A 13,930-nucleotide genomic window follows, 5' to 3' on the forward strand; every position below is an offset into this window, starting at 1 on the left:
TGCATCCTGCACTCAAGAGTCTTCTTAACTCTGCAAAATGTTTTGTGGAACCTGTTGTAATTGTGACTATATTGCTGCTTTCACCATGTTAATTTTGATATTTTATGCCACAATCTCAGCCATTAGGTACTGGCCCTTAAGTGAAATTGGTTTAGTATCTCTACCACAGGTCTGCTTTTATATAACTTTATCATATATAATAAGCCAGAAATTATAATCCAAAATTATTCAAACAAGACGTGACATAGCACTTAATCAGTTTTGAGAGCAAAAGTATATGCGTTGTGGAGAGTAAAAAGTGAAAGGAAGGAAGAGACCCTGGCATTCTAAAATGCCTCTTTAAAAGTCTGACTCACATTATGTATAGTTGTATTATGATTTTTCCTCCTCTCATTCTTCCTGGTTGAATGTCATTGGCATGATGGCTTTATTGCTTTAGACCCCTGCGAGCGGCCAGGTTGGAGGGCCCTCGGCACGACTGATGAGCATGGCAGGAAATTGGCAGATGGAAGCATCCATTTCACTGCTAATTATGGGGGCCGCCAGCCTCCACAACTGACAGGGTTCAGCCGGGCAATGTAGAGGCTGCCAGCTCCCATCCCGTGCGCTTTATAAAATGCTCTTTAATCCCCCTGCACAATATCATTAACTTTGTAAGTGGATGAACACAATGGACAAGCAATTTAATTAACTTCTACCATTGGATGTTGGAAGGAGAGACTAAATGAAATTAATGCACAATATTTCCCCGCCAGGGCGGCCAACCTTGGGAGTGGGTTGAATTGTTGGCAGGTCCTGCGCAGGCTGCTGGTTTGGCCAATTATGCCTTGTTTAGGCCCATCCATAACGTTTTCCGCAAAAAGGGGAAATAAAATCAGCGGTTTACAGATCAATCATACGAGCATGCCACTGGAGTGTAGGAGACATTTTAACAAAATGAGAGAGGCACTCTTTCAGTCTGCCCCAGTTCCATCCCAATTTTGATTTCTGTTTTTCTGCTCAGTTACTCTCCCTCCACCCCCCCCCCCCCTCCTTATAGTATGTTACTCTTTTTCTGTATATTGACTACAACAGAATGTCTAAACAGCCTCAGTGATGATTAACCCTGCAATCATTCAAAGTGATGTGAAGATTCAGGTGATGCTCTTATCCGAAACTCTGAGTAAGTTTTGTTCTGTGTGCAGTTCAGGTGACTGAGTAGTTCTTGCAGTTAGATTCAGATAAAGTGACTTTGAAAAACGATAGCTGAAACAAAGGGCGTAGATCTGATCTTAACATTGGAAGAGACACATACAATAGTTCTCTAGGCCAGCTTAAAAAAAGAAATACCATTTATTAACGTACTAAACATTAAGATCTGCATTTACATTTAATTAAAAACTGTGTCTGAGCCGAAGTTTTGTTTTGTCATATGCGATATTTGTATGTATGTGGTTCACTGTTCTGTTACATTTTTATACCTGTCTTTGCAAATTTTTTTTTTTTTTTTTTGCGATTTTTGAACTTTGCAATCTGTGGGAAGGTTTGGGCTTAGATTAGATTTGTATTTATTTATTTATTTTTTGTATCTTGATTGATTAGGCGCGCATACACACACACACACACATAATAATTAATAATATAATAATAACCACATGTATTTAGAGCTGCCACCAGTTCTGTATAGCACTTTAGCTCTTTACTGCAACAGCCTCTAACACATGGCAAACCCTGTTAGCAGTGTGGGACATTGTATTTTATTGTTTTTCCAAAATCATTGCTATGGACAATTCAGCAGTCACTGGATATTTACAGGGACATGTCACTGCTGTCCCGACCCAATTCTACATTCTTGGCTGAAAACTTTTTCAAGTTGTAGTGTCGTCCTCTTTTGGACTACATGTCACACAGTTATTTACATTGTACAACATGAAATCTTATTCACTTATACTTATGGCTGTGAACTAACTAATAAAACATTGTCCTGTTAACGTCATCCTAAACTGGAGGTACTTAGAGCCAGTCTAAAGTTAGTTAGGCTTCACAGCCTGGCCTTGAAGAGAACTTTGGCTAAAAAAAAAAACATGAGTACACAGAGCAACACTTGGTATTCTGTATCTAGAGCAAGCCAGCACCTCCTGAGCAGACCTGGACAAACCGCCAATACTGCACAAACAGGCTGTTTGTCATCCTCAGCAATCATGAGAGAGGGAGAGAGAGACAGAATGCAAGACAGAACAAGACACAGAAGCAAAGATAGGGGAAAAAGAAAGCAATGGAAAGAAGGAAGGAGGGAGAAAGAAAGAACATGTCAATACCAGGTGTGGCTTTTCCACAGAAAAAATCAGATTGAGAAGCCCTTGCCCCCATTCCATCCTTGGCCATATGTGTTTGCAGAGCAGCCCTCACTCATTGATTGAGTATTCAGAGTATTGAGCCACTCTGTCTATTATTCATCTGCTGCAGGATGTCTTGACTAGATACACAGAGAAAACTCTCATTTAAAGTTCCTCTGTCACTTGCTCTTATTTGCAAACAGACTGGATGCACCACTGATGTGTCATGACCTGAAGGGGCCCTTGTCGGTGTGGGACTTACAGCTACAATTTTACATTTTAAACATGTCACTGCTACTTGTGCTCAGGTTACAGTGTGTGTCTCAAATTAAGGTGTTTGAGTGTAAGCATAAATGAAAATACATGTTTAAATATATGATAGATATTTCTGATTTTTAGTCTTGAGAACTTGTTTCATAAGCTGTGGTTCATGATTAAATTCATGATTAAAGACAGGGTGCACACTACAGGCCTGCTACAAGAACCCGGCCTGATGAGGCCCATAGAAACATTGAGTTTAGAACCAGCATCACTGTGGAAATGGTGTTGGAATGTGGCTGTTATGTCATGGTCTAATGTTGCATTTTTTTTTCTTTTCATTCAGCACCAGTTGCTGGTCTTCACTTTCTCTCCAGTTTTTATTGTCAGCATGTGTATCAGTGTGCACTGTCAGGCCGCAAGGCGCAGCGCAATCCATTCACCCGACTTTCTGCTGAGAGATATGAGACCCAGAGCAGCCAGTTGGTGCACCCCCAACACCTGGTAATGTCGTATACTGTCTTAATATTTTGAGAAGGTACGACAGTATGAAAAAAGTGGATACCCCAGCCCTAGTCCAGTAAGTCACCTTCTGTAGCTGTTTCCATATTTTGCCCACTTAATGCTCCCTCTGGATGTTAAGATGGCGGTCATATAAAATGAGTTATATAGCACCTCAGTGTGCAGTTATTCACAATTTTTAATTAATTAAATTATTATTTTATTTAGAGTTGGAGTAAAAAGTTTGCTGTCTTTTAATCATGGAATTTGCACTTACAATTTTGTCCCAAGCTTTATAACAAATGCCTCACATCTTCTTAATTATGAGTTGAGATTAATAAACAGTAGCCATTACAGCCTTTCTGTCTGGAATCAACTATTAACATTTCACAGTTTCAGCACTATCTGTGTCCTCTAGTTGTCTACTGTGCATTTTTTTCCGTACACAATGTTATATTACACCTCCCAATTAGCTACCTATAGACACCATCCCATGTTACTAGCAGCATGACCCCTGTCTTGAGCTTTTGACCCACTAATGTCAATGCAGAGTGTGTGCCTGCTTTCTGGGGACTGACGACAGCACTCTGCAAGAACCATAGCACTGCAGAAAAATGAGTACATTTATGTTTGCTTTATGGCTCATTTTTCAAATTGAATGCAGAAAATCCATTAAAGGTCACAAGATTTCTGCCTCTTTTTTCTTCAATAAGTGCAGCTTAGTTAGAGCCTACTCTGTAGCATACTGTAATGGAGAAGACTGCGTTGTTCAAACATTTTTCAGACTGTTTAAGCCTGGTGATATCTGCAGGGCTGACCCTGGGTAAGGATATTTTTATAAAAAGATTAATTAATGAATGAGTTTAATTGTAACAACACTTAAACTCTGAGGACATTTTATATTGTTTTATGGTAGCTACAATGTAAAATTATAACACCACAGACATGTATATTTTTATTCTAATTTTATTGTTTTTTATATAAAAATGGTACATTTAAGCACTGTTTACTGGGTTTACAATCTGTGTTCTTTACAACGTTCCAGCTGCATTTTATTTAATTTGTATTAGTCAGGTGGTTGTGTCAAAAAGGGATGTCATTCCAAGATCCAACATCAAACTTCTGAGCCATTTCATGAAATCCTTCAAGGGAAACCTTGAATTACGAGTGACTCAACTTACGAATTTTCCAAGATACGAGCCATTGCTAGGTGGGGTTTATTTTATTTTATTTTTTTCTTCTTTTGAGCCGAGATCTGAGTTGCAAGTAAGCAAGCTTATGCCTCCTGCCACTAGGTAGCCCAGCGAGCACTCAGTTCATTTGGTTATCTTGTCGTATAAGCATTTCTGTCGTACCGCTGTTTTTTGTAGCATTAAGTGTGTAGCGAGTAAGTTAAGAGATAGTGTCTTCATCTGATCTTCAATGTAAATACACTTAATAAAACCAGTTTATTTCTTTACATTCTCTTTTATTAAGTATTATTTTTTTCATATACATCATTTGTTATTTATAAAGTAATTTTTTAAAATGGTGTGGTTATTGGGGCTGGACCGGATTAATAGCATTTCAATTCGTTTTAATGGGAAAATTAAACTTTGATATACGAGCGAATTGAGTAACGAGCTCGGTCACAGAACGAACTAAACTTAGTATTAGTATTAGTTGCAGTCCTGGTTTTAAATGCACATAAACAATTAAATGGAACATTGCTTAAATGTCTACATTCTGATGGGAAAGTCTTATGTTACAGTATTGCATATACAAATAAAAAAAAAAGTATAAACTTTGTGCCGACTTTGAGGACTCTCTGCAAGAACCAGAGCTCACTGTGGTTTTTGAATTTTCTGTTTAGCTGCCTCTAATGCAGTCACAGCTCTGTGAGAGTTTACCTGTGTCTTTATACACACACACACACACACACACAGAGAGAGAGAGACATACTAGGGCCAGCTGTAAAATCTGCCTTTTATGGCCTAGTTATTGTCTTTCTGTCTACAATTACTGCGATTACTCACTTCCCTTCCTATCCCTTGGCCCGCCTGCTGCACTTAATAGAGTGCATTTTACTAATGGAGAATTAAGTAGTGCCAGTGACAATCTGGTTTATAAATATGTAAAATATACTTTTAATTATTTCAAGTGAATCTGGCAGGTAATCAATAACGTGGGACGTGACAAACATACGCTTGACACGGCCCATTGTGAAGCAGTGGGATAAAAGATAAGCACTTCCTGTCAGCACGCTCTGGCTCCAATTAATATTTTGAGGCTGTCATGCCTCAAGACAAATGGATTAATTGCAGGCCGCTAATATAATAGGTTCTTCATGAAGAGTGCCCGGCTCTGGAGGAGGAGGAGACCGGCAAAGAGGGGAAAAACGAGGCAGTCGTTTTGAACTCTGATGTGAAAAATTTATTAGAGCTCTCATATAGAAATTTTATGATGGCTAAGGCTGCTGCTCAGGCGCAATTGTTTACCATTTATTTGAGAAATGATTAATTGGAATTTGCTCAAAGTAATCATGACAGTGCCATTTGCAGCGATTGCTTTCCGAGAGGTTATTTGGTTATAGCTTTCTGTGACAGCAGAACAAAGGATGGCTGGCAGTGTTCTTGGACAGTGGTCTGCCTGATAGACTCTAGCTGTTGCTGATTTACCTCTGACGCAAAGACACACTGAGTAGTGCTTAGATAAGGAATGATAGAAGTAGGTTTAAAATTCATTTTTAAATGAGAGAGACCAGTTGTATACTTTTAAATGTATATTAATTCATTTAAAAATGTTCTTCTAAAAGTTTTTATGGACAAGACATACATTTACTCTCCCCTCTCGCTCTCATTCTGTCTCTCCATCTGTCCATTTCTTCATACCACTCTGTTTCTCTTCAAAAATCAGAGAGAGTGGAGGACACCAGCTTTATGCTTTAGGCCACAAGTTGTCTGTTCTTATCCATTGTTTACATTTTCCATCGGGTAGGCTGATATTTCAAGGAGATGGGCAGGACTTCGCCCTGTTTTTCCCAAATCAGCAAATGCATAAGCGCTAGATGTGCTGTAATTATACATAATTATGTATTAATGACCAATAGTTAATGACCATCTCTGTCCAGACCAGGCGCTCTCAGGACCTTGGCTGTTTTCCTGTCACCCACACGCTCACCTGCTCAGAAATGTTCACACGCGTCTTGCAGAGCTTTTTGCCCTGCCTTTATATCACTCTCTGTGTCAATGGTCCAATCTCTGCCTTTTATCAGCTGTTCAGCTGCACAGACTGCCCTCATCTCATACTCTCTACCCTGCCCCTTCTGCTGGGTTCCTCTTGTAGTGACCCCCTCCTTATTGTGGAGCCGTGGAACTTCTAGAGGTTTACAGGACAATTGAGAGAATGGGCTCGGTGGCATTGAGGCCTCAGAGCAAAGAAGTCGGCTCCCCTGGCTTTATCTGCTGCCTGGAGAGCGTAAGGGGAGAAAGCTCTTCCAAAAGCAGCTAGTGAACTGTGAACCGGATCAAATCCCTCAGCCTAAGTTTTTTTTTTTTCTTTTCCCCCTCTTCCCCCTCTTCACTCTCTTCCCCCTTTCTCTCTCTCTCTAACTCTATCTATCCATCTTGCCGAGTTTGTTTGGGCTGTCTACAGACTGGGAAACTGTCTGATTGTTCAGTAAAATTAAGAATATAATCCTATTGAAGTAAATCTTTGGTCATGCTAAACTCCGTCTGACTGTGCCTGCTGTGAAAGGCTCAGATTGCATTGACAGAATCAGGCCCATCTATAATTTACATGTCATATTTGTGTGCTGAATTTGGTACATAAGAAAAGGAGAGCCTGTTGTCTGCACTGAGCTCAGGGTCATTTGGTGGCTGGAGTTTTGATCACTTTAGAGAAGTGAGTGTGTGGTTTTTGTGGCCCTCTATACGTGGAGGAAGTGTTTGAGAAAGGAAAGGCCTTCTTTTACTTCCTGTCATTCTGGGTCTATCAGCTTGTAAAGAATATAACATTCAGTAACCAAAAATGTAGCTTTGTCCCATACTGAGCGTGTGAAAGTTGTCTGCTCTTGTGTCTGCAAACACTCCAATATTCTCTAATGTGTCTCTCTTTTTTTAATTATTTTTTAGGCACTAGGAAGTTGCTACTTTGTACATGAATCCTTGAAAAACATCCACCAGTTTGATTTCAAAGGTAAGTCTTTCCACATCTTAATCCAAGTCTCTGATAATGAGACTCATCTCAATCACTCTAACTGGTTCCATTAGAATAGTGTGATCGTCCGGGGCTGGAGGGGGAAAAAAAGCAATCTGGAGAAATGAAGTTAGTAATAAGGAATAGCAATGCTTATTAATATTAGAATTTAATTCATGAGATTTTCAGGCTGTGGTAATAGTTTGCTCAAGTAGTGGACAGTTAGTGGTGACCTCATCAGCGGTGGTGGTCAGAGGTCACGGGTCCCTGTGGTCACAATAATTAAAGCCGCTCCTATTACATGAGCGTCAGCATTAGCTGCTGTCACCCTGTGAAGGACAAGGAAGAGGGGGCAGCATTGGCTGGGGGACCCCCACACTTCCTCACACGCTGCTTTTTTTTTTCGACCATTTCCCAAGATAAAACTGACCTCTATCAAATCATGGCCTGTCGCAAGCATGATGGCCTCTTGATCACCTTTCTTAAAATGGTCTTTCACAAAGATTTATTTTGAATGAGCAGCGCACAGTGGCATAGAGGGAGTCTTTGAAAAGTTTGAACATACCTACCTAAGGTTTTCCTTATTTTAACAGTTATCAGGATTGTAGATGGAAGCTAAGAAAACAAAACTGTGAAATAACTCATTGGATTGATTGTTCAGTGGACAAAAATGAAAAGAAATCTAAGCTATCTGTGGCTAGGGTTTAAGGCTTTGTGGATTCAATTACAGTAAAATATATCATTTAAAAAATGTAAGCATGATTTTTAAATTTTTTTATTGTGCATTCTATCTAAGAGGAAAGTAAAAATTCTCAAAGTTTGAAAACTCTATCAATGTACATAATTTCTGCAAATTTAATATAATTGAAATGACTTTTATGTCTCATTTATGACCTTCCCCCCCAAAAAATACTTACAATATGACTTATTATACAGTGTCCCAAAACTAAGGAAACAAAAAAATGTCTATCAATAACTGTTGGAAATATTGTAATCGCCAAATTCTCCAGAATATTTGTATTTATTATATTCCTTTTTAAGAAACAGGTACATACTTCAAACACTTGAGCAAAGATATTTGGGTCAAAATATCTTTAAAATTATGATACATTTAGTGAAGAGGGTCCAAACATAGAACTAGCCTTGTATAATTGAATGAAGCCTGAAGTGAAAAGTATGTACCTTCCATTTTTCACAAAATTTATTTTGCAAGCAATGCTAATCTTATAAATTTAATCAGTTTGAATATTCATAGTTCATTCATCATCTAGAAATTCTATCAATGAATAAAGGCATCTCTCAGTTTAAATGTTTTTTTTTCCTCACCCAGTAGGTGGAGCAGTTGCCTGAACCAGGCATGTGAAGGCACTGTCACTGGAACGAGCTGAAATGAAAGATTTCAGCATGCTTATTATATCTAACTATAAACCCTGTTTGTTGGGAATATTTGTCAAATGCAAATAAAAAAAAAACTGGATCTATGATTTGTATATTCTTGTGAAACTTTATTTTTCAGACATATGTACAAGGAAATATTTCCAATGTTTTCACCTGCCAACTTGATAGAAGTTTGTAAATATACAAACATTTAATATTTGCTTCCTGTAACATTATTATATAATCACTTTTATGGTGCTTTGAGGCATAGTTTGGTTCCCTTTGGTTGCGGACCAAACAAGAAAGTGATACTTTGTTACGTTATAGTCCTGTTTTGGTTCAAGTTCATATTGACACTTTTACAATTGAACCAAAGTCAGGGGAAAAAACAAAGTGATGTGATGCACATATAGCTTTTATTTTGAGAAGCGTGGACTTGGGTAGTGACACCTGTTGACCTGAAATCTGGTCCATATAAAGTGGATCTGTGGTTAAGCTGAGGCAACCAGACCTAAATCAGTGCCCTCATTCAAGGCCTAATATGGGGCATGAAAAAGTGTGCTACATTTGGGCCAGATATTCATTGCTATCTGAGCACTCTCCACATGTACTGAATAAGGCCTGGCATTGTCTTGCTGAAATAACCATGGACTTCCCAGGTAAAGATGTCACCTTAATGGCAGCATGTGTCTCTTAAAAATCCCTTATACGTCTCCTTTTCACAATGGATGAAAGTCTTTTGTCTTTGTCACAGAGAAGTCAAGGGCTTTTTTTTATTATTATTAATTCTCCCCAAAAAATGACCAGAGCTCATATTTCCACAGTCTTTTGGACTACCAAAGAGCTTGGGTCCAGAGAGCTCAGCAATATTTTTGCATAGATTTAATATATGGCTTGGTCCTTGTCATAGTTTTGGGTTGCATTTCTTGATGCACATTTGGAGAATTGTGTTCTGTGACAATATTTTCCTTAAGTGCTCCCGGACCCAAGTGGCTGTATTTATTCCAAAGTTTTCACACCTATTTTACCGATGTCTCAAGTTTTTGAGTGCGTTGCAGGCTTCAAAATTTGTGTGTGTGTTTACATTTCAAGTTGGACAGCCAAAACATTGGAAATCAATTATTTTCATTTTTCGAGCTCACAGATAACTTTTATTTAATTTTCCAAAAAAATTCCCAACTCTGGAAACATGGTTTATAATTTTTCATTAAATAATGCCTTGTGAAAATGTACTCTTATGTGTATTTTTTGTAGCCAAGAAATTCAAGAAGGTGGTTGGCAAGGAGATCTACTCGGACACTTTAGAGAGCACGTCCATGCTCGAGAAAGAGAAGTTTCCTCAAAACTACTTTCCTGAGGTGTGTATGTTTTTTGTTTCCTTCTCTCTGACTTAACAGTTTGTTAATAAGCTACCTGCCTACACTTTGCCAGTCTACATTAACGCTGAATTCTCTATGTGAAATTGTCTATACATGAGGTAGTCAGTTCTTGAATATGAATTAAATCTGAAAGTAATTTCAGAGATGGCATTTATTCAACGGCTTAACATTTTACGGACCTCTCCTGAAATCAGCTTAATGCCACTGACAATTTTAGAATGTCTTACTTAACAGTGAAAGCCATTCACAACATATAAAATAGTTATGGCCTTGTCGGATATAGTCACATTTCCAGTATCACAAAGCATATAAAGCAGGGTTGCAGTATCAACAGAGATGTGCAAAACCAGATGAAACCTAAGCCTCTTACACTGCAGCTTAAGAACACTTTGGCACTGTGGCCTGAAGCTGCTCCAGATCTGCCAAGTGTAAATTTATACACACAGATTTTAAAATAACTGACCCAAAATGACTGTAACCGTTCATTTTATTTCAGTGCATTACTGCAGGAGTTGTCTATTGCATGTAATGCAAAATATGTGATTAGTTATCCATTTCTCCAAATGTTGAAAAGCATGAACCAAGATATTGCTCTATTTCTGTAACATTGACCTATTTTTGCTGTTCTGGATCACTTAAATGTCTGTAAATATCTCCAAATTCAGTGGACAGCTAACTGTATTATTTAAAGTCCTACAAAACTAAACAGCTCAAGTTACAAATGAGTTTGTGTGGTATTTCAAACAGTGAATATAAACTTACAGAGAAGTTAAACTTCAGCCAAGTACAAACAACCATTGTTTTGTTTTTTCCTCTCAAACATAACGTTCCACCTGAAAAAAATGCAGAGCTTCCAAATGTAAACACCAAGAGAAAGCTGTGTTTCCCCACAATCATAGATATTTCCTTTGAAGGGCTTCAGATTATGAATAACGTTTTACCAATGTGATGCTGGACTGCTGAAATTTTTTTTATATACATATGAAATATAATTAGAAATACAGAAAAAATAGTCAATTTGTTAGTAAGTAAGTATTTGCCCATTTTGGCAGCAGCATGTTCCACAAAGTGTTGGGGCAGGATCAAAAGACTGTGTAATGCTACAAAAATGCGAAGGATGAGTGACATGTATTTTTCAGAATAAAGATATTGAGGGGTTCACCACTCTGTAAAGACAGCAGAGGCAGATAATGAAAACAATTTAAGTATAATGTTTCTCAACTTAAAAATAGTAAAGAAGTTGGGGATTTCTTCATCTACAGCACATAATGTAATTTAATGGTTCAGAGAATCTAGAGAAATTTCTATATGCAAGGGACAACACCCAAAACTTGTATTGGCTGGCTGTGTTCTTCGGGCCCTCAGGTGGCACTGAATAAAATACAGACATATTTCTGTAGTGGAAATCACTGCATGGGCTCAAATACTTTCTAAAACCTCTGTCTGTGAACACTGTTTGCTGCAAGTTAAAACTCACAAATGCACAGAAGAAACCATATATAAACACCTACCTTCTCTAGGCTTAAGGTCATTTAAGATGGGTTGAGGTGAAGTGGAAGTGCCTTGTGGTTCGACAAATAAAAAAAAAATATTATTATTATTATTTTTTTTATTTTTTTTATTTTTTTTTATTCTTTTTTTTTTTGTAGAAATGGGGATGTAAAGAAATTTTAAATAGCTTTGTTTTTGTTATCTTTATATTCAACCCATGCCCAATTTTTCTGAACACGCCCTCAAAAAACGTTAGCTACACAATTAGTCTGTTCCATTTTCTACAGAGCTTTATTTGTAAAGGAACTAATTTGCCAGTGTGTCAGACATGATGTGTTACTTAATCTCCTGCCAGAAACACATGTCCGCTCTGACAGGGTTGTATGACTTCATGTGTGGAGCAGTCCTTTGACTTTTCATGCTTACTGTGGTGTGTATGTATGTGTGTGTTGCCCTGTGTGGAAGTGTCAGTGTGTGTGAGGCTGATATAGTAATAAAGAGCAAGACCACTCGTGTGTCAGCCCGATTCTCTGAGCTCATCAGTTACCCACGCTCGGGTGACTGGACCCACAAATATATGCAAAAGCAGACAGAGCTGGCCTTTCACGGGCGTCTCCCAATTTCCTCATCCTTCACACTCAAGCACACGCCACACACACGCATCTCGCTTCCATACCACCTCCCCACCCCCCCACCCACCCGGCATCCAAATGTGACATTTCCACATGATCTAAAAGCAATTACAATGATTCAGGCACTACACTATTCACAATAATTGCACAGAACGCTAGCAAAACAAAAACAGCAAGGTTGACTGGAGAGCAAGGTAGGGAGGGGTGGAAGGAAAGAGAAAACAAAGTTTGCGCATTGATTTATGTGTGTTCCGCAGCTGGGTTATGAATCTCAGATGATTCTCTCAAGAGCAGCACTCCAGATAATGTTATCCCATTTAAAACCAGCAGATTTTTGTAGTCTAGCTGGGACTGGGGACTCGGGACTCTCCCTCGTGCTTCTCTCTCTCTCACACACACACACACACACACACACACACACACACACACACACAGGGCACTTCGTAGTGAGAGATTGGTTGTTATCATAGATCACCAGCACGGCTCAGACCTCTTATGAAAGATGAATTAATTTCACTAATGCTCTAATGCAGGGCTGTGGTAAGGTGGCTGCGCTGGTGATAACCCCAGCTTCGTCCGGCTCCCCACCCTGTGATTTATGCCCTCTTTTAGTAGATGAAACAGGCTGGATTCGCCATCCATCTGCTTCTCTAAAAGAATCCTATTAATGGTGAATCCAGTGCAAGACACAGAGACCAGAAGAGATTTTGGAGCTTTCCTCTGGCTTTTGGGTCTGAAGCACAGCAAAGCCAGAATCAGGGAGGTCAATCTCGAGTAAGAACTGCAGACCAGATTAGAAACTTATACAACTGTGGTCACCATCAAACCTCCTACCCTCCTTCTGGAAAAACTTTTTTTTTCTTTTTTTTTTTTTTTGCTATAATTCAAATATTTCTAGATAGAGGAAGGGAGATCCAGCTCTGTAGCCACTGAAAGGGACAGAAATCACAATAACAATAAATAAATCAAGGTGTCTTTATTCTTTGCTAACTTTGAATTTACAGTGATGTTCTGGCTGGAAATAATATCTAGTATTTGTACACAACTCTAGCTCAGTAAATGGGAACCAGACCATGTGTCTTGCTCCAAAATGACTCTGGGGTTCTCTCACTCCATCTCTGGCAAATACTCAGCTGAGAAACTGCATCTGGAGGTGTTTGGATGGTGGAGAGACCTCCAAACATTGAAAAGCATGATAAAAGATGAGGATGTTTTCCTATTTCTGCTCTATAGGTGGATAACATTGACTTATTTTTATAGTCAACATTACTTAAAACTAAACGGCTCCAGTTACATATGAGCTGCTGTGGTAATTCAAGCAGTGAATAAAACCATACCGGCAAGTTAAACTTCAACCACATAGTACAGTCAGCATATAGTCAAACTTACAGTTCTACCATAAAAGATGCACCAATTACATTACTTAAGGTGAAACTGACTGCCAGTTCAGGAGGCCTCCAACAGTCAGCTTCTTCCTCATTTCAAAAAAATTTGCCATTCCACCTTAAAAAATGTGGTGCTTCTAAATTAACTCCAATGCAGAGTCTGTGATGAGGCTGAATCGAGTGTGTAAATGGGCATTATAAATTAGACCATGGCCTGCCTTAGGAAGAAGTGGAAGCATCACATTCCAGCAACGTCAATGAACTGTCACTATTATGTGTCCTGATGATATCAATGATGATATCAATCATTCTCCCATTTGATTGATAGGGTGTTTTGCACTGGCAGCACAACAATGAGAATGTGTGTGTGTGTGAGATAGAGAGTGAGTGAGTGAGTCTGTATATAAATGTAAGTG

At 38.7% G+C, this 13,930-nt stretch overlaps 1 protein-coding gene across 2 annotated transcripts in view; it reads left to right on the plus strand.

Annotated features, from left to right (window-relative positions):
* The window catches only part of LOC136705579 (inositol polyphosphate-5-phosphatase A), a 194,741-nt gene that overhangs the window by 103,816 nt on the left and 76,995 nt on the right, over positions 1-13,930 (plus strand). For both annotated transcript variants that reach the window (XM_066679216.1, XM_066679217.1), the window contains 2 exons: positions 7,187-7,250; positions 9,882-9,985. In XM_066679216.1, the coding sequence (XP_066535313.1) occupies positions 7,187-7,250; positions 9,882-9,985 (168 nt within the window). The remainder of the gene's footprint in view (positions 1-7,186; positions 7,251-9,881; positions 9,986-13,930) is intronic.

This window comes from Hoplias malabaricus, chromosome 8 (assembly GCF_029633855.1).
Source record: "Hoplias malabaricus isolate fHopMal1 chromosome 8, fHopMal1.hap1, whole genome shotgun sequence".
NCBI classification, from domain to species: domain Eukaryota; kingdom Metazoa; phylum Chordata; class Actinopteri; order Characiformes; family Erythrinidae; genus Hoplias; species Hoplias malabaricus.